Genomic DNA, 25,590 nt, shown 5'->3' on the forward strand with positions numbered 1-25,590 from the left:
CCAGACTCCAGACAGACCACCAGAGTGCCCTCTTCCTGATCTCCAGACAGACCACCAGAGTGCCCTCTTCCTGATCTCCAGACAGACCACCAGAGTGCCCTCTTCCTGATCTCCAGACAGACCACCAGAGTGCCCTCTTCCTGATCTCCAGACAGACCACCAGAGTGCCCTCTTCCTGATCTCCAGACAGACCACCAGAGTGCCCTCTTCCTGAACTCCAGACAGACCACCAAAATGTCCTCTTCCTGATCTCCAGACAGACCACCAGAGTGCCCTCTTCCTGATCTCCAGACAGACCACCAGAATGCCCTCTTCCTGATCTCCAGACAGACCACCAAAATGCCCTCTTCCTGATCTCCAGACAAACCACCAAAATGCCCTCTTCCTGATCTCCAGACAGACCACCAAAATGCCCTCTTCCTGATCTCCAGACAGACCACCAGAGTGCCCTCTTCCTGATCTCTGGGGACTTCAACCACATATTTAATTTATACATAACTCATTCTGTGTTCTGTACATACTTTTATTTTTTTTTAATATTTTCATTGTATTTGTATTCATATTGTATTAATTACTTCTTCTATTAATATTATTTGATATTCTTAATTATTGTGTATAGGAGCAACTTTAATGACTGAATCACACACGTACAGGAGAAGATCAATAAAGGAACACAGGGGGCTCCAAAGTCAACACAATAGTTCTGGAAATGAGACAAAGAACTTGCAACAGAGAGCCAAAACAAACACATGAACATCTAATGTTATGCAACTATAAAACATTATTTCAGACATAAAAATGTAGCGTCAACATCTAGTCCAAAAATCAACACCAGGGTCAGTATTTTGGTAGAACCTGCAGTTTAACAGATGGGGAATGTAATGAGAGATTTCTGTTGTATGAAGTGAAGCAAACAGGAGTGTCTGCTCCTACAGAAGCTGAGTGTGAGAGACACTTCAAAACAGAAAACAGGACTACAGTGAGGAATGCAGTAAAACCTTGTCAAATTGATTTAACCTGTCTGGAATCTGTCACTTCACCATACACAGCTGTTCATACACCCACACTGTTTTCACGACGCTTTGAAGTGTGTTTACGTTTGACACTGATCTGATCATGTTCGGGAAAGGCCTCGTGGGAGAAAGGAGAACTGAAGGAGGAGTTTTCAAGTCTGAGGGAATCAGTAAATCTGCTGGTGTCAAAGTTTGTGAACCAAATGTGTTGAGGAAAGACAATTTTAGCACATTCTGTTCAAACAGGACGGGCTGGGCTGTGTGATATCTATTACATCCTTCCTTCTGTCAAGGTCACCACAGAGCACTATCACACAAACATGTACAGCACATATGGTATTCAAACGCACACACAAACAAACACACACACACACACTTGAGATGCTCACATGGGCGTGTCCCCTTCTGTATCCATATGAGGTTCCTCTAAGGATGCTGAGATTTGGCACAAGCTGACTGTTTGGGTGTGTGTGTGTGTGTGTGTGTGTGTGTGTGTGTGTGTGTGTGTGTGTGTGTGTGTGTGTGTGTGTGTGTGTGTGTGTGAGAGAGAGTGTGGGCTTATGCATAACACAATGTGTCATGTCTGTTGTTACCTGTTCAGTATAAGTGTAAGGACTTAAAATAAGGTTTGTTTAGAGGTTTTTGGTACAAAATCTTTGAACACAGGAGAAGAATAAAAGAGTAAAACACTATTAAACATAATTAATCCAGAAGTACTACCAAGGTATTAAAATAGAAATAATAATTTTAAAAAATATTACAATTTAAAAAAAATATATGTACAAGAGACAGTGTTGTAGTCAAGTCAACAAAACTTAAGAGTCCTGAGTCTGTAGTGTTAAGGCCCGAGTCACCAAAGAAGAATCCAAGGAGCCCTAGTTGAGTTTCCTTTACCTTAGGATCTATAAAGAGAAGTTCTATTTCACTCTAAACTACAACATATTAACTCTTTGTGTCTGGATTGACTATACAGGTCTTTTTGGATGTCCATCCATCCATCCATTTTCTTCCGCCTATCCGGGGTCGGGTCGCGGGGGTAGCAGTCCAAGCAAATTGACCCAGACATCCCTCTCCCCGGCGACACTTTCCAGCTCCTCCTGGGGTATCCCGAGGCGTTCCCAGACCAGGCGGGAGATATAATCCCTCCACCGCGTTCTGGGTCTACCCCGGGGCCTTCTCCCAGTTGGACGTGCCCGGAACACCTCTAAAGGGAGGCGTCCGGGAGGCATCCTTATCAGATGCCCGAACCACCTCAGCTGACTCCTTTCGACGCGGAGGAGCAGCGGCTCTACTCCGAGCTCCCTCCAGATGTCCGAGCTCCTGACCCTCTCTCTAAGGCCGAGCCCAGACACCCTTCGCAGGAAACTCATTTCAGCCGCTTGTATCTGCGATCTTATCCTTTCGGTCATGACCCACAGCTCATGACCATAGGTGAGGGTTGGAACGTAGACCGACTGGTAAATCGAAAGCTTTACCTTCCGGCTCAGCTCCCTCTTCACCACAATGGTCCGATACAACGTCCGCATCACTGCTGATGCCGCACCAATCCGCCTGTGGATCTCACGCTCCATTTTACCCTCACTCGCGAACAAGACCCCGAGATACTTAAACTCCCCCACTTGGAGCAAAGTCTCACTCCCCACCGAGAGAGAGCAATCCACCGTTTTCCGGCAGAGAACCATGGCCTCAGACTTGGAGGTGCTAACTCTCATCCCGGCCGCTTCGCACTCAGCTGCAAACCGCCCCAATGCCCGCTGGAGGTCCCCGCTCGAGGAAGCCAACAGAACCACATGAGATGAGATTCCAAGCTCACCGAACTGGAGACCCTCCTCCCCCCGGCTGCGCCTTGAGATCCTGTCCATAAAGATTACAAACAGGACTGGTGACAAAGGGCAACCCTGGCGGAGTCCAACACGCACCGAGAACGCGTCCGACCTTGTGCCAAGTATGCAGACACAACTCTCACTTTGGTCGTACAGGATGTGTAGAAAACATATATCATGTAACAACATTAGATTCTGACTGATCCTGTCTGTGTCTTGAGTTTTAAATATCAATGAAGTTACAGAGGTGTGTTTTGCTTAACCTGGCCTCTCTTAATGAGATGTACTCATCATTTCTGCTGGGGTAGGATCATTTCAGGCAAACAACAAACCTAAAAGATACATGCAACTCCCTTTCCATTTAAGCCAACTAAATGTTACTGTTGGTTAGCAAAGCCTGGTTTATACCTCTGTGTTGAATCTACGCCATAGCATACGCCATAGGTCAGTGAAGCTCTGTACCTGCAGAGAAGCCTACGCTTGGGCCTGATGTGCACCTTCTCAAAAATGTAACCACAATTATGAACAATGCAGACTGCAAGCCCTCTGATTGGTCTGCTTGATGGTGGACATATCTGGTAACGCTGCCGTCTACCGTCCTCTGCCTACATTGATTCAGGGGCTGTATATTCAGTGTCTGCTGCTCAACATTAAACAGCTCCAACTCCAAAATGATGTGCTTATGTCTGTTTAAGTCTGAGTTTGTCCCTGTCTTGTCCTTGATTGGTCTTTCACATAATCAAACATGTTGCTCTGGTCTTGTTTGCATTTGCTCTGAAATCATTGAAAGCAAAAGTCACAATTCATGGCACCCTTTAGCATCCTGGCAGGAGCTGTTGCTGAAAAAGATGACATGTGGAAGTGCATGCAGGTGAACACGTCAGCACTTGCTCCTAACTAAACAAAGTAGTACATTCTTGTGTTATAAAATAACAACAAAAACAATAAAACAGTCTATCAATAATTAAACTTGAGTCCTCTCCGTCCTCCAAGTCAAAATGCAGACTATGCTTGAGTCCGAGACAAGTCTTGAGTCCTGAAATGTAGGACTTGAGATGGACTTGAGTCCAAGTTCTGGACTCCAGTACTAGTGTAGATGAGGAGCCGTATGTTTGTGCAGGAATGTGCAAGATGGTCATTAGTGCAAAAATCTAGCATGATAAAATGAGATACAGCATGTGATGTAAACACACATCAAGACATTTCTGATGGATTCATGTTCACCTTGAGGAATGTAGGTAAACAAAGTATAAATCAAAAGGCCTTTAGCTGTAGCTTTTCAACTTCTGTGGAAAATTCAGACACTATGTTAAGTGGCACTCTTTCTGAGGTTCTCTCAGGTCGACAAAGAGGCAGTTCCAATGAAAATAAAGCAGTAGTATGTCAACATGTTCTGAAGTCATCATGAGGTTATCATGTGACAACAACATCTCACTGCCTGAAACTGATACAAGGAGAAATATCCCAGCTGCTGCTCACTATGACTGTCACATTTCCAAGAACTAAGAGCAGGAATACCCAGGGAACTGTGACCTTTGACCTCTGAACCATAATTCTGGCTTCTTACAGTATCATGTTACTAATACAAGTACATCACAGTTTGCACAAGGACATAAAGTCATTGCTACTTTGTTCCATGCTTGTAAAAATATCAGTATTTCCTCTCCTTCACCCCCAACTTCAATTTATTTATTTAAAGCAGCTGCTTTGTTTATGTCAATGAAATAACTTTACAACATGCTCCCAAGGAAAGGATTTATACCCAAACAGGAAATGCCCCAGGAAACATTTTATGGTTAATTGTGGCATTAACAGAACTACAGAGCTGTACATTCATCAGTATATGTATGTATTTCTCCAGGATAAAGCACTACAGGAAGCAAGACCTAAAAGCATACATTAATGTAAACTGTCAAAGTTAATGTCATGTTTTTGTAGAGTGTCTTTGAGTCCATCACATAGAGTGTTAAATGAGGTAAAATAGTGAGCTGGTTGTTATAGTGGAATGGAACCCTTCCAGATGGAGACGGACCTGAACACACTGCAGAGGGTCCTGCCTACCCTGGAGGAGTTTGCTATACCAAATATTGATTTGGAAATATATTATTGGTTTAAAAATGTTAGTTATCTCTTCTGTTGAAAAGTCTTACAGTCTGATCTGCATCCACAACGCAGTTAAGTCTGCAGCCTTCCTAAATAGAGCCAACTTAGCTGTTGTTACATTTCACTGAACATTTCCACTGATGGTGAAGTAAATCAATGTGAACAGGACCGCATAAATCAGAGCAGCACCTGGATGAGTTTTTCTGCCTCATCACTGTCAGATGAACCCCAACACTGCTGTGTCCTACAATGTGTTCAGCGAAGTGTTTACTCCCTGCGTCATCTTCATAGTTGTAGATGTCTCTGTTGAAGCCTCCAGTTTTTAGGTCCTCACCTTTCTTTGCTGTTTCACTTTTCTCATCAACATCAAAGTAACCAGACTTCTTTCAATCAGTAAGTTGATTTGATTGCAGTTTTTCCTACCAGATTCTGTGTTTAAAGCCATATCTACAGCAACATACTGCTATTACAAAATAACAGACTGTTGGTTTGAAGTATTGACCAATCAGAATCAAGTATCAAAGAGGGATATATAATAAATCGTTTTGACACTGCAGGAAACTAGCTGTGTTGAGTTGAAATTGAACACTTTTCTTACATTAACAATGATCCTACTGACTCTTTTACCTCTTTTCGACCAATGCAAACCCGGTTGTATTTCCGGGCTGGTGCTCGCGCTGGCGAGCAACGGCAGCTTGTCTCCTCAGCTGACCACTGCTTTGCCTTGGAATCCATTAGTCTCTTTTATTTTTTCACTGCAGGGCAATGGCAGAAACACGTTTGGATTGTGTTTTTGATCTGGAACCCGTTTTCCCGGTCGGGAGCTGTTTCACTCAAAGTCAAAACACGAGAAACCGGTTCCCAATTGAGTGCCAGTTCCGAACCGGCCCTGAAACTGCCTCGGCCAAAAAGGGGTATCTTGTGAACCAGCCTCCATCAGCACTACTTTCACATTTAACAATAAAGGCTGATTTATACTTCTGCGTTGAATCAACGGCGTACCCTACGCCGGGGGTCTGCGTAGCTCCCGTACCTACGCCGAGGCCTACGCACGTAGCTGACGTGCACCTCCTCCAAAATGTAACTCCCCGTAGAGCCGACGCGGACCGCAAGCTCTGTGATTGGACCGCTCGGCGGCTTTGTCTTTCCCATATTTACAGCACTTCCGGGATCCCGGACATCGGCCGCAAATCGTCCGTGTATTTCATCTCCTCCTCTCTATTCTTCATGTAATCATGTCTGTATGATAAACAGCAACATGTATCAGCTGTAGATTAACATAACACGCTCTGAATCTCTGTGGAAGGGTAAACAGAGATCGTAACGGGACTGGAAGCAGGCAGTCGGCTATCAGAGAGACCACACTGCCCTCAGGCGTTTCGGCGGAGAATTGCTGCACGACACGGACACACCGACGCACAAGTATGTGGTGCTCATGTCTGCGTCAGCCCCTGCTGCGTAGGGGAGACGCAGAAGTATAAATCAGCCTTAACTCTCTCACAGTTACATTTGATTAACTAAGGATGAAAAACAAGAGGTAAAGGAAGCAATGCTAAAAAAAAAGTACCCGAAAGCAAGATTGTACAGTCATAGACACTGCATTGTTCGGAATGAAGGTGCATCTTCAAACTGATTCACCTAATGAACAATCACCTGATTACTATTCCCTCAAAATGTATATGAGGCTAGTTTGAGTTTTGGTTGTAGGAACAAAATTAAGTCGATGTCCAAAGACACATGAGTAATTTGTGGTAGAATTTCATGTTTCTCTGTGTCATGTTGAGAGACTGAACCAATCAGCACTCTGGTCACAGCGGGATTAGGAGTTTAACAGTCTGAGTTAAAAAATCATAAATTACAAATCATCATAATCCATCATGATGGCACAACTGACACTGTGGAACCATGTTTTATAACCATTTCTTAAAACTATAGATATCTGCCAAACCAGAGTCAACATTAGACACAGAATCACAATCATGAAGTGATTAATGACACAAAAGGCTCTCCTCGGTTTGCTGTTTACACCCTGACTGACTTGCATGTAACTGAAGTCATTCTTTCTTTATATAGAAAGGTCAATTTGATGCTCTATAATCAACAACACAACTCTGTTTTTAGCTTGTAATGTTACCTCAAATAACAGTCCTTGTAGATGACTCTCAGGGTCATTACAGTGATATTAAAAACAAAAGTGCTTATTCAGGGTCATTATTCAGGAAGGACGCGCGCGCACACACACACACACACACACACACACGCACACACACACACACACACACACACTGGTAGCTGAATGTTTTTGACATTTACCCCCTGCTCCCTGCTCATTCTTCCTCCGGTGGTCGACACTGTGTATGTATGGTATGCATGCATGTGTGTCTGGGCGCGCGTGTGGCCATGTGACAGGCCGTGCAGGGTTGTCCTGCCTCCTTTTTTTGACTCCCTTGCAGTTGCATGGATCGTATTACTGGCTTGCTCTCCCCGCACCGCTGAGCCCACCGCCTCTGCACCAATCACAGCCTGCCTTTACCTCCGCGCACATGCATGCACGTACGCACTGACAGACACTCATACACACAAACACACACAGCGAACCACCGCTCCGGTTCTCCGCTGCCTTCACATGCGTCCCCAACGACTCCGCGTAGCGCTGGCTGCGCCAAGATGAGCGGTGTCCCCGGAACCATCTGAACGACTCAGCGCCTGACCGACCCGGAGCAGCGGAGATAGAGAGAGAGACAGAGAGAGAAAGAGAGAGAGAGTGTGTGAAAAAGAGAGAGAGAGAGAAAGAGAGAGAGAGAGAGAGAGAAAGAGAGAGAGAGAGAGAGAGAGAGAGAGAGAGAGAGAGAGAGAGAGAGAGAGAGAGAGAGAGAGAGACCATCTTTCTTCTCTTTCAACGCATCTTCCGTTCGTTTGGAAGAGACCGCAGCGCGAGCCGTTTCTGTCTGCATCTTTCTTTTCTTCACCCCTCCTTATCTCGCTGCATCCATCCCTAAAAACCGCTCTCCAGGTTCAGAGGAGAAACCGGAGAGCAGGGTCGTGATTTTGTGGAAATACATTTTTGCATTTTTCCCTGCTGGGTGTTGGTAGCGCGCAGTTGGTGCGCGCTTTGTAAATTCCGGTGAATGGTGGATTTGGCAAACATGGAGACCGTGGAGAAGGAATGCGGGGCCCTCGGGGGTCTATTCCAGGCGATTGTCAACGACATGAAGGTAAATAAAAGCTAGATTTTTTTACGTTTCACTGGGCTGATCGTTATTCTAAACATGTGCTTCTCATCATCATGGAGCAGCAGTCTCGCTTTGAAATACGCGTTTTTAACGTCTACACGCATCTTCTCATAAGCTGAGGGTGATTTTTGGTTTGATTCTACATGGGAATGAAGTGATGTTTCACGGTTTCAATGACACTGGTGCGGCGGCCCGGTGGGTTGCCGGTGCGATACCCTCCTCATCATCCCTCACCCCTTGAATAGTGGCTGCGCATGTAAATGTCTCATGCATCCGTTCTCGGACATGCTTGAGATGATGCTCACCTACCTTCTCCCTGCATAAGTGGGGGAACAAAAAACAACAACAGCCCGCTGTGTTCTCACTGGTTCAGCAGTGCTTCTGGCAGATTCAGCGATGATACGCACTTTGGTTTGGATGGCCTGCACGCTTGGTACCCAAATTATCCAGCAACTACATTCATCTCCATGGGTTTATTATTCAGGCCTCTGAAATTAAAGCAGACTGTTTGTGTTAGGATCCATGCGCCACAGCTTTGATACATTCCGTTACATGGGCTTCACGTGAACCTTGCTGGATAAGTGCTTGGGAAGCTTCACCATCACCATCACCATCATCATGATGTTCGTCATCGTCTTAACTTGTCCCCACAGCTGTGAGAGGACATGCAGACATGACTGATGCACATTGAGCCTCGCTGTATTGTCCTCTTTCATGGTTACTGTGCGTCTCCATAAGAGTGCAGCGTCATTGATTTTCTGTCAGGCTCATCAGGCAGCAAAACATGAAGGCGTGAGAAGCCGAGCAGCCGTCAGACGCCCAGTCTCCCTGCCTGTCTGTCTGCCCCCTCCATCCGCCTGTCTGTCCGCCTGTATGTCTGTCAGTCAGTGTTTCTGCGGCTCGATTGCTCCAACAATGGCTTCTACCGGGGTTTAGTGGACCAGTATACCCACCCATGTTAAACGCAGTGTTCAGTCTGCTGCTGTGAGATGCTCTGGGTGTAAGCATCCATCAAATTCTCTCTGTCAATATGTCTGCCTGTCAGACGCCCATGTAGCTCTGCAGCCTCTCAGTCTGCTGGCCAGTCCTCTCCCTTTTCTCGTTCTCCATCCTGTTGTGCATACTGTATTTTGTGCCTTTTTTTAATCCATTATATCAATGCTATAACATGGGAAGCACCAGCTTGGGAGTGTTGTCGAAGAGTTCCCCTCTTTTCATAAAACATAACCTTTTACCTTTCAAACTGCATTATGTTTAATATCACCTGTGTGCAACTTTAGTGTGGAGGTCATTATCAGTGTTTTAAGCTTATTGTTTTCTAAAGACAGATTACTGGCTTTTTTGTTGTGACTGTGGGACTAGTGGGAGGAAGAGACAAGTATAATCCTAGACATTAAATTAATTCTAATCCAACACAAGACATGAGTCAAAGAATATTTCATGTATGGACAGAAATATACTGTATGGAGTAATTTCTGCTAAATGTAGCATTTAAGTTCATACAAGGGTTAGTGTAAAACAATAAAATTGAAGATTATGTCAATTTAGAGTTAAAGCTGTATTGTTTTGAAGACATCCTGACTGTAAGTCCTGGGTGACACTGAATCCTCCACTTCCCATAACACACCCTGATAACATCTTTTATCAGACCTCCACTGCCTGTAAAATGTCCTCATCTTTCAAACTCTACTGCTCCAGTTTATAAAACAGGCCTTCTGTTGGGTCTGCAACCCAAGGCCAAGATGTAATTATCGGATAAAACTGATGATAGACAATTTTTAGAAATGACTCAAGACATTAAAGTACTGTTCTTACAGGCTGGGTACAGATAAGTAAGATGTTCATCTCCATGTTTTAAGTTTACATGAAAGGGCAAAAATGTCAAGTTTAAATACAGAGTAATTAGACTTGAAAATACTTAGCGATGTATCATCATATCATAGGCTTATTCATAACACAGTTTTCTGGGTTCAGCTTCTAGTTCAGTTGATTTGCAGCTTTTCTCTGTCGTCTGTGACAATCAACAAAACATCTAGATTCTGTCTCACAGACACAGAAAGCAACTTCCCTCCTACATGTATATTTCATTCTTTTCTTCAGCTTTCCTGTCCTATGGTGACACAATAATCAAAATATGACATGAAATATAAGTTCAACTTAAATAAAACTAAATGAATGATTATTTTGGATTGGAACAAGTTCAACTCTCTGAGCTGGGAACTGAAGTGGCATGTGTGTCATACAAACTGTCAGTAGTGCATCAGGGCTTTGTATGCAATAATCTGGTCAGTCCCACTACACTGGTTATGAGTTAGTATAATGAAATAAACTGTGATACCATAAGCAAGGAGGTCTATAGAGTGTCTTTCTCTAGCTTAAGGATAAAAGACAGAGTATGAAGAAAGATCACACCCCTTCACGTCTGACCCTTAAACATCTTAACACCTCACACTGCATTGACTGATTGAAAGTCAGCATAAAGTGAACACACACAAGTTTCCTCATAGAACTGTATCATGAAATTATCCTGCCATGGAGATCACTTATCATGAGAAATCAGCATGCTAGCAAAGACAACCATTCTCTGTCAGTAACAGATTTATAAAAATGTCCATCCTTATGAACACCATTCAGGTTGGTTGCATAGCAACATCATCACCTACGACACAGCAGCTGCAAGGCACCTTAATGGAAAAAAGGATGAATGTGTAAGTTGAGGTAGACAGAGGTTCTGTGGCACTGTGAAAGGAGTTGTTCATACTACGTGTGTTTTGTCAAATGAAACATTCATACGAGACCTGGTATTAACTGTAGCAGTGGTTTAAGAGGAACAAAACGTTGCTGATTTGCCCACTGGACAGAATCATTGTCACAATATCCCCAAAGCTCCTGGACTGAGATTACATATTGTTATAAACATTTCAGTCTTCTACATGGTACTCTTCCTCATCTCTCTCTGGCATTGATGCTCAAATATAAACACTCAGTGAGCAGAATAAAATGTGGTAATCAGTTTCAGAGGAAAACCACTTTAAAGACAGCTCCCTGCATCTCCTTCTCTTACACTGTCTCTGTTTTCATCTATTATTCATGTAGTTTTTAATGGTCCTCATGTTTATGTTATCCAGCACTCTCTGATATATGTGGGTCACTACAACCTGGGCCAAAAAACACTACTGCCCTAGTCTGGGTGGATGAATTCCTGAGTCCCCGAGGAGGTCTTGAGTGAACGTCAGTGAGTGGATGAGACGCATTGAGTCATCCGCCTTAGAAAGACTCTTTGACTAAACAGGAAACAATGTGGCTTTAATCAGTGTTTATAGCTTACAAAGAAGAAGCCATTTGTCTGAAGAAACGAATGGATTAATAGTTTTTCTCTAATGGTTCTCAGAAACAGGCTGATAGCTTTGCTTATTAAGTGGTTGAAAGACCTTTGCAAACACAGTTAGTGCAGAGGAGACATCTTAAAAACACAAATACACAATTTCTGCACAACTGCTGCAGCTTTCATGACACATCTGAAATAATCTGTGCTCACAGCAAGGCTTCAAAATGAAAAGTGAAACCTATGAATGTTTGGTTCAAGTATACTAACCAATCCAGGATCAATTGAGGCATCGAAATAAAGAAACAAAACTGAACAATGGAGGTCTTACTTTTATATTTTCTTCAATTTAAGAATTTATCTAAAAATATGTCTAATTTCTTTCTAAATTGAATGCAAATAAAAAAAAACACTGATTATATTTTCAATGGCGAGTTTACTGGCAGAAGTGACACATTAAAAACAAAGTTTAAAAGGTCTCAATTTGGCCGCGCGGTTGCAGCACGTGTCCCACAGAGGCTACAGCTCTCTTCTGTTGTTGAATAATGCCTTTAAAGACACTGAACTGACTTCAAAATGTACACACTAAATACTTACACAAACACAACATTTCCTGTATTTTTATTTTCTTTTTTGTAAGAGTTAGAGCAACATCTATTTGTCTAAAGTAATGAGTAGTTTTGCTCTGTAAGGCATGGACTGGACTTGTTGGTATGTCTACCTTTTTCCATTTAGCTTTCAACAACCTCTGAAGACACCAGTGTTGGGCGAGTCACTGAAAATGTATAAGTACCAACAACTACTGTACATGTACTACTTTCAGTAAGTAACTGAATTACTAACTGAGTTATTGCAGTATGAATGTAATTACTTGGGAAAGTAACTTTAACGTTACTTCTCTCTGCTTCAGTACTCTGATATTGATGCACCCTGCACCTCATCTCATTGGTATTTTGCTAATGAGTTCTCTGAAAGCAGCTGACTTAACAGTTGATATGGGAAGCATGTCTTCAACAACATACCTTACAATCAGTCTGTTTAGTCCTCCCTGGTTTACAGATTATGGAGCTGCCAGTGATTTAAACTCAAGCCTTTGCTGTTTGTATGGAGTGGCTCCATGCTGAGCTAACATGAGCTGGACTTGGGTCACTGGTGTTTGCGGCACTGAGCTCTCTGGCAACCACCTTAGTAGAAGTGTAATGTTTGGTTAGGTGGTTCGTGAGGTTAGAAGTACCAGTCCTGGTGGTGGACAAAGTTTCCCTTCATGCACAATGACTGCAGGGAACATAATGCTGGTATTCCCAAGACAGAAAGCTCACTCCTGAGTGATCATCAGCAATTGTGTGTTTTCAATAGATATTCTTTCTCCATGGATGCTACTGTGTTGAAGTAGACTTAACCATGCTGAGTTGGATGATTAATCTTAGTTGTTGGCTATTTGACATACAATAACATGAACTGAGTCATCTTCTCGTGTATATCAATAATTCCAATGGTGTTATTGAATTTGAAAATAGCTAGATACACTAAAAGTTACTGCAAATAGTGGAGGAGTTAACACGTTATTCACAACACTGGTAGCCAACATGCTACCTTGCCATCATACATTTATTGCATGATCTCATCTGCACTGGTTGACACTGTTCTCGGTGGACTTAGGTGTCCTGCATGTCTGTGTTTCAAGGAAGAATAACGAAACTCTGCCGTCTGCCAGTGTCAGCAGATTGAATTCATGCTGTTTAGAAAGCACTTTTTCTTCCTCTTTCCCCATCATCTTCCCCCTGCTCCTCCCTTCCTCTTTCTCTCCTCTGAGCACCCTCCACAGAGTTCAACCCAGTGTGTCTGCTTCATGTGTGTGATCTGTATCTGAATCCGTGCACATTAAACACAGTTGTTAATAAGGGTCCACAGTGGGAGTTGCAAAAAAGGTCTAATAGCAATGATGGGAAGACATTGTTGTTGTGATTCTTCCTGCTGTTTTCATGAGTACGGATGTTTGATGCTTGAATAGATGTCCAGTATAAAATGCTCCCATATGCTCATACAATACTTAATGTGTGTGTGTGTGTGTGTGTGTGTGTGTGTGTGTGTGTGTGTGTGTGTGTGTGTGTGTGTGTGTGTCTGTGGGTGTATGTGTGTTTGTGTATTTGTGTATTTGTGTGTGTAAGTGTGCAGGCATTATGTAGTTGTCTGCCAATGTGTACCGCTGGAGGCTATGTCTCACTACTTTCTAGTGAATTACACACACCCACACACACACTCACAGGTCACTGAGGGGTAATATGAATAGACACAGAGGTCATGTTCACGGTCAGCTGGCTGTATGGACCAATGGTTTGTGTGTTGACAGCAGCAGTCAGATGGTTCAGAAGAATATGATTTCTGGTTTCTTGAACAGCAGCGAGAGAAAGGCTGTTATTTATTCTGATGATTCATGTTTTATCCCAGATAGAATAACAATCATTTTTATCTTCTACAAAAGAAGGTTATGTCATTAAAATCAAATGTGCAGTAATTATGCTCCAAACATTTGCTGTGTAAGATTTAGCTTTACATAAAGGGAAAAAAAAATAAAGACCAAAATATTGACATCATCTAGTGTGCATACACGTTTACTCTCAGAAGCATATTCCTTTATTATGTTGGTATGTTCCTTGCATGTATGGGTTTTCTCTAGGTACTCTGGCTTCCTCCCACAGTCCAAAAACATGATCGTCAGGTTGATCGGTGACTCTAAATCACCCGTAGGTGTGAGTGTGTGGTTGTTTGTCTCTACATGTTAGCCCTGTGATGGACTGGAAACCTGTCCAGGGGCTGTCCCTCTATCGCCCTTGACCCCCAATGGGATTAGTGGTGAAAGATAACGGATGGATGGATGGATGGATGGATGGATAGATTTTCTTAAAAATATGTTTGAATGCAAGGCCAGTTTAGGGGGTGGCTGTGGCTCTAAGGTAGAGTGGGTTGTCCCTCAATTGAAAGGTTGGCAGTTGGATCCCAGTACCTGCTGTCACAAGCTGTGTGTCCTTAGGCAAGACACTGAACCCTAAATTACTCCCAGTAACATGGATAGATGGATAGATGGATAGATGGATAGATGGATAGATGGATAGATGGATAGATGGATAGATGGATAGATGGATAGATGGATAGATGGATCTTTAATGTCCTTAGCAAGAAAATGTGTTAATGTGGTGCACGTGAGAATGTGACATGTAGCCTGTATTCTTTGACAAGTGAAGGCGCCATGTAAGTTGAGTCCATTTACCGTTTACCATGAAGCTGCCTCTGTTACAGTATTGAACAATTAGTTCTGGTTTGTGAGTCCTCTATAGCAACAGTCTGTTGTTTATAACACATTGTAGCTTTGAAGAACACAGGGTAGTAAGGGATGCAGCTCTGATTACAACTATGGCGGACCGACTGTGATGACATCAATCCTGCAAAAGAAGTTCAGATAACGGATACAGCAATGTTTAAGGTCCAGTAGATGGCAAAGAAGAAGTCCCAGAGCCTTACAGTGACGAGGCAGAAGTACTCAACCACGCGCTGCAGTGATTTCAGCTTGTTTTACGTCACTGTCAGTGGAAATATAACGTTTAATATGAGTAATAACAGCTGAGTAACCCAGTTTTAAGAAGGCTACACAGTTAGCTGTTCCAATGGACATGGCTCAAACTGTGAGTGAGACAGACTGGCATCAACAAAGACGTGTAACCATTTTCAGCCAATAAGGTCAAGGTTTCTAAATCAATATGTGGTGTGAAAAATGTTTATTCTTCAGTAATTAACCTTGAAAAAAAGAAATGATGTATAGCAGAAGAACTGCTCACCAGCGGCTGATGTATCTGCTACAAAAACCCACTTACTCTACATTATCCCTTACATATTAACTTGTGCTAAACTAGCTTGTGCTTAGCTAGTTTTGTGTTGCCGTATGTTTGGGTAAATGGGTAACAAAAAGTGTATGTGAAGAAATTGTATAACATTTCAATCCTGAGTAGTTCATTCAATAACCAGTTAGATTTTCCACATCTTGAACATTTCATAGAGTTTATATGCCAGGCACAATAAGTACATAAATAACAGTTTGGTATCAACATTGTTTGTCATGCCGACTAGTGGCTAAGACATCCTACCAGATCTTTTCAGGCTTACTGATAAAAATATCAAAAGTTGAGAATCAGTCACACTGTTTGAATTTGTAGATCCCTGTTCAGACTCAACACAAAGTGTAAGACATTATTTTTAGCTCCTGGAGTGATGCACATTTGGCATGAGTAGACTAGATCAGTGAATCATTTAAAAATAATCAGACGCAGCCCAGGTTTCAGGCATTACATGAGAATATTTTCAAAACTTACGGACAGAGAGGGTCTTCCAAGATCCAAAATCAACAGCTGAGTCTTTGCACAGGAGTCCAGAAGAATGACTGTATGATATTAGTCATGTTTATTCAGTGACTCATAGCAATGGCTGCTTCTTATGTATGCATTTGTGCTGAAACGCTGGCCAAGTATATGAAGCTGTCCCATCTGAGATCCAGGGAGAGAACACAGTTTGTGTTAGCCATTCACATGTGCTGTGCTTATACTCTCTGGCTATTTTAACTCTGTGTAACCTACTACCTAACACACACACAGCCTCATATATGCATGTCGGTTATTGTCCTCCCAGTTCCTCTGTGTCAGTGAATGTTTCATCTCGGCTAATGTTATCATGCAGATCACTGCTCTGTGGCGTTAAGACACTCATGCATGCTAAACGTTGGCTTTTCACCAGCTATACATGTGTTTTCTGTTTTACTGCTTCTGCTTTATGTATTATCATACATAATAATCATACATCTAATGTCTGCTTTCAAGCCAATACATATAATCTCAATGAATACAGAGTAGGATATGTCAGGTCAAGTCAAATCAAGTCAGCTTTATTTATATAGCACATTTAAAAACAACCAGTGTTGGCCAAAGTGGTAAAAAGCAGATGAAGACAACAATAAACAACACAACATATCAGGATATTAATGTCCTCTTCACGAGGAGAAGGCCAAAGAGAAGAGATGGGTCTTCAACAAAGATTTAAAACATTCAACAGTGGGGGCCGATCGTAAATGGAGTGGCAAGCCATTCCAGAGCTCGGGGGCCCCTCCTGCGAAGGCTTGATCGCCCCTGGTTTTAAGCTGAGTTTTAGGCACATCCAGGAGCAGCTGGTTTGTTGACCTCAGTGCTCGAGCTGGGTTGTGAACATACAGGATATAAGCCAAGTAGGATGGTGCCAATCCATTTAGGGCCTTGTGTGTTAAAAGTGCAATTTTAAAATCAATCCTGTGACAGATGGGGAGCCAGTGGCACACAGCACAGGTGTGATGTGCTCCCTCTTTTTCCTGCCAGTCAGGAGGGGAGCAGCAGCGTTTTGAGCAAGCTGCAGGTGCTGAAAAGACGACACGTCTAAGCCCACATACAAGGAATTACAATAGTCAAGCCTAGAAGTAATAAAGGCATGTACCACTCTCTAAATCTTTGGGAGGGAGATAGGCTTTTACCTTAGCTATAAGTCTCAGCTGGAAGAAGCTGGACTTGACAACAGAAGAGATTTGTTTTTCAAATTTAAAGGCACTGTCGAAATAAACACCAAGGCTCTTTACAGAGGAGTGAGTATTTGCTGTGAGAGGGCAGAGAGTGCTCCCATCGAACTGTTGGGGCTGTCCAAACACAATGACCTCAGTCTTTTTCTCATTTAGGTGCAGAAAGTTTAGGCTCAGCCATAACTTGACATCGTTCAAACAGTTGAACAAGGACTGCAGGGATCCGTTCCTTTTTAAGCTCAACGGCATATACATTTGCACATTATCAGCAAAACAATGAAATGACACGCCATATTTCTGGAAAATAGATCCCAGGGGCAGCATATAGAGAGAACAGGATAGGGCCCAAAACAGACCCCTGAGGAACACCACAAGTAAGAGGGGCTGTCTCAGAGAAAATGAGAAAATATGTTGTCTTCTTTAAAATTCTTGCGTCGTTTAATTTTCTGTATAAGTGAACTGATCGTTCATCTCTGCATTGCATTGAAATCTCAAGGTCTCATCAAAAGACAACTGAGGAATAAAGCTACTACTATGCCTCATGGTTACATTTTTCTAGGTTAGTACAGTGATTACTCAAACTCTTACTAATGAAAGCTGAGCAACAAAATAAAGGCTTAATGCCAAAATGTGCAGTTCATTAAGTGTCCAGTTGAGGCTGGCTCTAAAAGTGAGTCCTCCTTGTAGGTTAACATCCTCTTACCTGAGCTAGTTATGTGTTTTTGCTTAACCAGACACAGTCTACATACAACTTTATCTCTTTTATCTAGAGCTAAATACTGATAAACCGCCTTGTGCTGCAAGATGCGATCTTTCATCCTCTTCACATCTGGGTAGTGGAGCATTATAGCATTTTAGCAGTGCTATAGCCCCAGCTAGCTGCAGGTGGCTGTGCTACAGCTTAGAAACAAAGTATAACCAGACTTTCGAGCCAACAGTGATCAAAAATATGAATCATTTGTTTAATCTCCTTGTAATTCTGGTGCCGACTAGTGAGGAGAAAGACGTTTAATCGTTTAGTTGACTAAACCCACACATCCTTAATCCACAGATCAACAGAAGAAAGTTGGAATTGTAGGGATTTTCTTTCAAATTGGGAAGAATATACCAGGAAAATATATTAATTAGGTTCAGTGGAAACCCTGGAAGCTCTTCTGCCTCCTCATTAAAGCAGCAAACTGGAAAAATGACAACACCAACAAACCAAGAGACCTGGAAGTAAAGTGGTCAGTGTCCTCACAGAGACTGTCCATTGTTGTCCAGCCCTTTAAAGGCCTGAGACAATTATGTCCTCTGACTGTTGGCCATGCTGCAGAACTGGAGAAGCTCTGTGGGAGTGTTTCATTAGTCCACTCTATGGTGTGATTGTGTCTGTGTGGTCCAGGGGGCTTTCAACCACAACATTGTTGTTTTAAACAGAGGGAAGCCATGACCACAGCAGTGAGCCAGCATGCACAACACCAAGGCAGTAAAATGTAATCAAAGCATCTTTAGCTTTATTATGAGAACCTGCTCTTTCCCCATTGTGTTTATGACAGCTGATTCAATAGACACTTTTAGAGCCTAATAGAAAACATACTTTAAGATGCTTGTTCAAAGCTACTGTGAGGAACTTAAGTTGATGGATTGTGACATTTTGTATGCCATAGTGGCCTACTTTTTGCAGACGATGTGCTTCTGTTGGTTCCAAATAACTTTGACCCCACAGCAGGCCCTTGGGCAGTTTGGATGAGTGCTAGCACCTCCAAGTAAGAGGCCACGTATCTTTAACTGGAAACAGAGGATTACTTTCTTTTGTTTGTTAGTGAGTAACTGTTTCGGGTGATTAATTCAAAGTTTTTTGATGTGTAGATCAGAAGTTCTGGTGAACTGGATCATGAGATTAATGGATTGGTTGCTGCAGTGTCAGCAGTGAGGCCGGTGTTGAACTAGACCTTTGGTCATAATGCTTTAGATAGTGACAGACAGAGTGAGATTGTGAACTGAAGTGGCTTAATGAGTCTCCCCTGCAGGGTTGCCGGGCCCAGCCTCAAAGATAGGGGAAGATGGGTGTGTGAAATTGTCTAACCGCAAGAAGAAGTACACCCAGAGCTCTCTTAAGGAAATATTCATCTCCTGAGGCCTTAGGACACTTGGGATCCCCAGGTGGAGAGCGTTGCAGGGAAGTGGGACTGACTTGCTGCTGATGTGACACGACCCCAAATAAACATAAAAACATTAATGGATGTTGTAGTCATCTTGTTAGCACCAACTCTAATTTGAGTGTCTACTGTGAATACATATTATACCATCCAGTGATTGATGTCCTCTCTAAGGCCCAGACATATGTGTCCTCTAGAATGAAGATAGGTCAAGGCTTGGTTAGATTTTCAATCAAGTTTGCAGGTACTGTGGCTGACCGACTAACCAGTTACATGCTGACTTCCCAATTACATCCTTGATCTATTTAGAGTTTTTGATTAGTATTCACTTTTGTCAGATAACAGAGTATTTTCCGGCCGAGTAGCTTGAAGTCTTACAGACACCTGTATGTGGTTTCATGGTTGATATGATGGCTTCAGTCTCTGGCTTATTGTGTCCTCATTGTTGAACTTTGAGGCAGTTTGCAATGGTCAAAATTTCAGGCAATATCCATTAAATTTAACTTATTATAATTCTACCCCCTCAAGCACCAACATGCAGTGGCGGCGAGGCCCTATGGAGACCCTAAGGATTATTATTCTTTCTTGTATTTATAATATTTCTTAAAGTTTCTACAAACAAAATACTTTTTAGCCCGTTCATTTGAAGGTGAAAGTTGTATATAAATGTGCTAGACAAGGGGAAGAAGCAATCAAGTTTAGAGAGAAGGTGTTTTTTAAAAGTCAGTGAGCTGGGGGCAGGTTGTGTGTCTTACAGCTTAAGGGCAATTATCCTCATTGACATGCATGGTTTTGTTTTGAAAGGAATCAGAGGATTATGACCTTGAAACTTCTTCCTTACAAAAACAACCATGCAGAATCAGTTCAGCTCATGAGGAGAAGGTGCCAACGTGCCAGCTGAATCGTTGGACGCTTAAAGGAGTGCTCCCTCGTTAGAGCTCGTTAAAATCTTTGAGGTCGTCAGGGCCCCGGGGCTCGTTAGGGCCGGTAGTGATGAATGGGGAGGACCAGTGGTGGGAGGCGTGGAGGCTGCTGGGAGTGAGCCAAGACAGCCTCTCTCACTGAAGCTTTTGTCAGACCTGTCAAAGCCTTCTCATCACACTCAGCTGTTCACTGTAAAACACACTGATCATTATGAACAGGCCAGAGACACAGAATGACAATGAGTGTGGCAAATCAATATTCTCTTGTTCATCTCAAAAAGAAAGCTCTGAATAAGCAGAAAATTCTGTTCATGCTCTATATATCTTGATTGTAATAAGATTTCTTTGGATTGGATTTAACACTATGTGTCTACAGACAGAACAAGTGATAACTTATTATTATTATATGACAGTAAATACTTGTCTCTTCTTCCAGCAGAAGATGTAGAATTGAGGAGAATGGTACAGCTGTGGAGGAAAATAGATCACAATGCAGCATCTGCATTCAGCCATAAAGAAACCCCGCCCCTCCTCTCTATCACCACTGACAGCCTCTGTGCCTCACAGCAGAGCTACTGTGGAGCTTTGCAGCCTGCAGTGCTTCATGTCATGTGATTACATATCTTTAATTTAGCACATCTGCAAATTTGTACAGAGTGGTCAAGGTCATCCCAAAGATGAAAGTCAGGAAAGTTCATATTTTGATTATGAAACAGAACATTTTATAGAAAGGGGTTTTTGAAAAGTGCTCTAACCAGGCAGTATTAGATTTCTATAGCCTTATTGATAAGCAGGCCTATAATGTATACTGGTCAGCATGCTAAATGAGCAAAGCTGATATGACCCAAATAAATAGAATATGCTGACTGGAGTCAGCACTGAAGCGTCCTTCAGGCACCCTCAATGATTGAGTTTAAGACACAGTCTTTAAAGTAGGGCAAATCTTGTAAATAAAGAACTTTAAAGGTCCAGTGAGGGGGCACTGGTTGGCCGTGTGGTTTAGTTGTGTGCCCTATGCATGGTCTTCCTTGCAGTGGTTGCTGGCTCGACTGTCGGCCACAGTCCTTTGCTGCATGTCTTCCCCCACTCTCTTCTCCCTACATTTCCTGTCTCTCTTCAGCTGTCCTGTCATTAAAGGCAAACATGCCCAAAAATATAACTTCAGCATAGCATTGACAAGTATTTGACAGTCATTCATTGTGAATATTTCATGTGATGTATGTATTTAAAGGACTGTCTCCTCAGCTGCCCAGCTGACACCAACCCTCTAGCATTGGTTTCAGGCATTAACAATTGTTATGCAGAAATGATAAATCTTGTTGCTGATAGACATCATTGTTAACTTCAGCCAGTTTTATAACCAGCTAGAAACTCCTCACAGGATCTTAAAGTAGAGAAGAAAACAATGGCTGGGTTCTACTCACACTGGGCTCTTTTTTTGAGCATTGCTTGGAAGAGTTATTGAACTGTTGTTTTTACCATACCCCAGCTGGAGTTACCACTTAAATCCCCTTGAGCACCGAGTGTCTTCTGTTTCTTAGTTTTGAAGAAGAGTTATGAAGTTTTCCCATCTAACCTCGAACCCATGATGTTTTTACATGATGTCGGTGATTAGGTCAGATTTATTGTTCAAGCTGGATTAAACAATTGATTCGCAGTGCAAAGGCTAACAACACAAGATGAACACAAACCTTTCTCATAAGCTGTTATTGTTGATTACACTGTTAGGAAACGGATTACTTTCTACTCATTCAGTTGATTTGGAGCAACCTCAGTCATCATAGGTGTTGTGATCCTCATTGTGATGAATGTCAAGTCCAGTAGAGTCTCCTTTCAGCTCAGTTTGATCTTCCCATTATGTTCATTCAAAGCCAGGTTGTTTCAAATTTTGACTTTGCAGCTGCTTTACAGGAGCTGTGATGGAAACCAGCCTTAAAGAGTTGTTACTGAATCAAATTAGTTATGTTGCCACTTGATACCATAGACTGTATAATACATGAATGCAGTATCCATAACATTTCCCATTGGTTCTGAAACAGAGTTTTAAAGCCTATTGTCGCCATATTGAAAATGCTGACTCACCCTAACTTTCGGCAGGCTTTAAGCCTCTTCGCTAAAAGCTACAGTGCGCCTGCTTGTCAGTCAAGTCAGCCATGCCTCTGATTATGATAAACTCTACTTGCTTAATGCCAAAAGAGATAAAGTTGCTAGAATGCTCCATAGAGCTGAGGGGAACCGCAGTCTGATGACAGATTTGATCTATTGGTAACATTAAAACATTAAGGATCACAGCTTAATGTCAGAAATGCTTTGATGCCTTTGATTTAAGTAGCCTCTGGCCAATCTTTGGAGCTAATACCATCACCACTTAAGCCACAAGTTGATGATATTAGTCTCATAGTCTCGTAAAGTCTCAGATCTTACTTTTTTGAGTTGCTTTCCTTCTCATATGTTTGGGTTTCTTACAGCTCAAACTGAAGTTCCTCTTCTCCAGAGCTCTGCATACATTTTCCATAAGTGCTGGGGGTCACAGTAACAGTTGCCGTCACTTACTCTAAGTGGTCTGATGGACGCACCTTCAGGCTACATCAACACCCTTTCCCCGGATTGGAGGAGTGCAGATAATAACGACTTCAGCCCAGCAGACAAGAGGAAAGGAGCCGCTAAATGACACCTTTATACCTATAAAAGCCTCAATGATTGATGGCTGCTGGGAAACATAGCACCCAATGAAAGATTGCACTGATGGTCTCGCCTCAGTCTCATCTTTTATCTCTCTGCTGTCTGTTCAGTGTGTAAATCTCTCTCTATATGTTTCATAATTCATGACTGAATATTTATATTCATGTATGAAACAGTCCTTTGTCCTGAAATCAGCAGAGCTTCTTTGAATGGTGATCAGGCTTTTGGAAATTGTTCTTTGAGATAACAAACAATGATTTCTTAAGGTTGTCTAGCCCTGGAAAATTGAAGATGAAAGCCTGCCACACAAACCGGAGGCATTGGGTTTCAAATTTAAATTTATTTGGTATCACAGTTGGTCACAACATTCATTCATTTTGTGGTTGAACTCACCGGTCTGGATGGCTTTCTGTGGGCCTTGTGCAACAGATAACACCTCCATGGTTAACTTGGGGATCAGTTTATCTGCTCATGTTCCCTCAGAGCATTAAATTCACTGAACTCTTCTTTTCCACTGAGCTTCAGATAGTTTACAAACACTGAACTGTTTGCTCTCACATGCCTCACAGAAGGTAGACATTCATCAGTGACTGCAGAAGTGACTTGAAAGATTGTTTCTTTTTGTTGGACTTAGCTTGAACCAGAATCCTGTGTGAGATTAATTTTGTTCTCTTATGCTGAATACATACATGCGCTAAACTCCTGAAAAGTTCCCTGAAATTTCCGGGGTGATCGATACATGTACATGCTATACCCAACTTGAACCAGACTTTTTTTCTGCCGGCTCTCTAGTGACATCTCTGCAAAAATGTAAGAGTAGATGTGTTGATATCACAGGACCAGTGTGTGAGCAGTGATCTTCTCTGACTCTGACTCTTGGCCTGCCATTTTATCTTGTAAACACAAGGGAAACTTCAGGCTGTGAGGGATGTGTGGAAATCAACATTTCCTGAAAATGTTCAGGTGTGTGTGATAGCAAAAAGGTTTAAGTGTTTTCACTGATTGTTTTAATAAAACATCAAACACTCAGGGAACATACCACTTTTTTAAGCTGTGCCAAGATAGCATGATGCTTTTGATAATCATCCCCTATAATGATGTCACCCTAGATTTCATTGCATTATGTTTTTACTTTTAAAGTATAGGGAGAGGTGCAGCAGAACTCCTGCTTCTCCCTGACACTCACCAGGTTAACATACTATAAGCCTTAAACATAGAGGTTGTCCTCTGCTTCAGCTTTTGATCTGACTCATTATTTGTGTGAAGTGTCATACAATTCATCAGGAGTTTTTTTTTAAAGTTAATTAGGTTGTGCAATGGAAAGGATTTGAAATTAGGCAAAGAAATATACTTGAGATAAAAAGAAGTCCTCATCATTCCTGGGAGGAGTTTTGAGCTTGTTATGAAACAGACTAATATAAATGAAGAGTTCATTTGCAAAAACAGATAACTCTGTTTTTGTAAATGTTTAAAGAACCTATTTCTTTTTGACATAGATTCCTTATAAAGTTACATTTTCAAGATATCTCTGATTAGTAAAGACATTTTGACTTAGTCAAAGCCACCCAACCTCAATTGATTGATAATACCAAAAGCTAGTAATAGAAAAACTATGTTTTTTGAAACATATTATTAATCTTATAATAGTGAGTTAACTGTTTTTGCAAATGAACTCTTCAAATACTGTTGCCTTTTTAAGACCTACAAAAGCAATTCAGACTATCACTAATGGTATTTATTGTTTATATTAGGGCTGTCAAACTATACATTATTTGGATGGCGATTAATGGAATGATTGTCCATACTTAATGATTAATCAAAAATGAATATCCCATGTTTTATCTCTTCTGCATGAACCTTAATGGGATATTTTTCATGTTTGTATTACTCTTATCAACAAAGCAGTAGACAAATATGCTCACTTTCTTATATTAATTTGAATATTTGCATTGAAAATCTTGGCATCAGTAGTTTTGATGATGTATTTCAAGCTCATTAAAGCTGGGGTTGGTAATCAGATTTAGATACACTTTTTGTTATACTGGTTAAAATGATCTTTATGTCCTGATGGTAATCAATACATTATGTGTTCTTAAAAAAGAGTGAAAAAAAACTGCTATCTACAGCCGGAGTAAACCTGGGAAAACACCAACCAATCAGCGTTTTTTGGCTCCCCAAATTTTAAACCAATCAAATCCCGTCCAGCCGTTCTGCCCTCCTCCTGCGCGTTCATTTCCCCGGCGTGCACTCCTCCGAGTCCCCGTCTCCTGCCTCTACTTCCCCTGACTCTATTTACTGCCCCTCTCGCTCGTCCTCGGGCCTGTCCCCTCTGACCTGATGAGGTGCTTTGCTCAGGACTGTAGTCCGGATCAGAGTCTAAAAAGCTCTCACCAACAAGCAGAATAATTAATGACGTTCAGTAAGTCCTACAGAAAATATAGATTTATTGTAGTGTCTGTCCGGACGCTGTAGGGATGACGAGCTGATTCGTGAACACGTTGAGTTTTAATAACCGGTCACTGTCCGCCGTGATCACGCCAACCAACAAAACAACAATCAATGTTTGAATGAATGAAAAACTTCTCCTCTCCTCTCTCCCACTCGCACACTCTACACATCTCCTGATGCCTTCACTGACCGTCAACACTGTAGGAATTAAGAACATCTACACTGAACAGGTTTAACAAACAGTAGAGCTGTTACAGTATTATATATGTGTTATAACTTTTCTCCTGATATCGTGTCACCGGTACAACTGGA

The 25,590-nt window shown here is 42.0% G+C and overlaps 1 protein-coding gene across 1 annotated transcript in view; it reads left to right on the forward strand.

The window, feature by feature from the left end:
* Positions 1-7,845: 7,845 nt before the first annotated feature.
* The window catches only part of mtss1lb (MTSS I-BAR domain containing 2b), a 113,352-nt gene continuing 95,607 nt past the window's right edge, over positions 7,846-25,590 (forward strand). The window contains exon 1 of the mRNA XM_034681033.1: positions 7,846-8,154. Within this exon, the coding sequence (XP_034536924.1) occupies positions 8,068-8,154 (87 nt within the window). The 5' untranslated portion in view covers positions 7,846-8,067. The remainder of the gene's footprint in view (positions 8,155-25,590) is intronic.

The sequence above is a fragment of the Notolabrus celidotus genome, chromosome 3 (assembly GCF_009762535.1).
Source record: "Notolabrus celidotus isolate fNotCel1 chromosome 3, fNotCel1.pri, whole genome shotgun sequence".
NCBI lineage: Eukaryota > Metazoa > Chordata > Actinopteri > Labriformes > Labridae > Notolabrus > Notolabrus celidotus.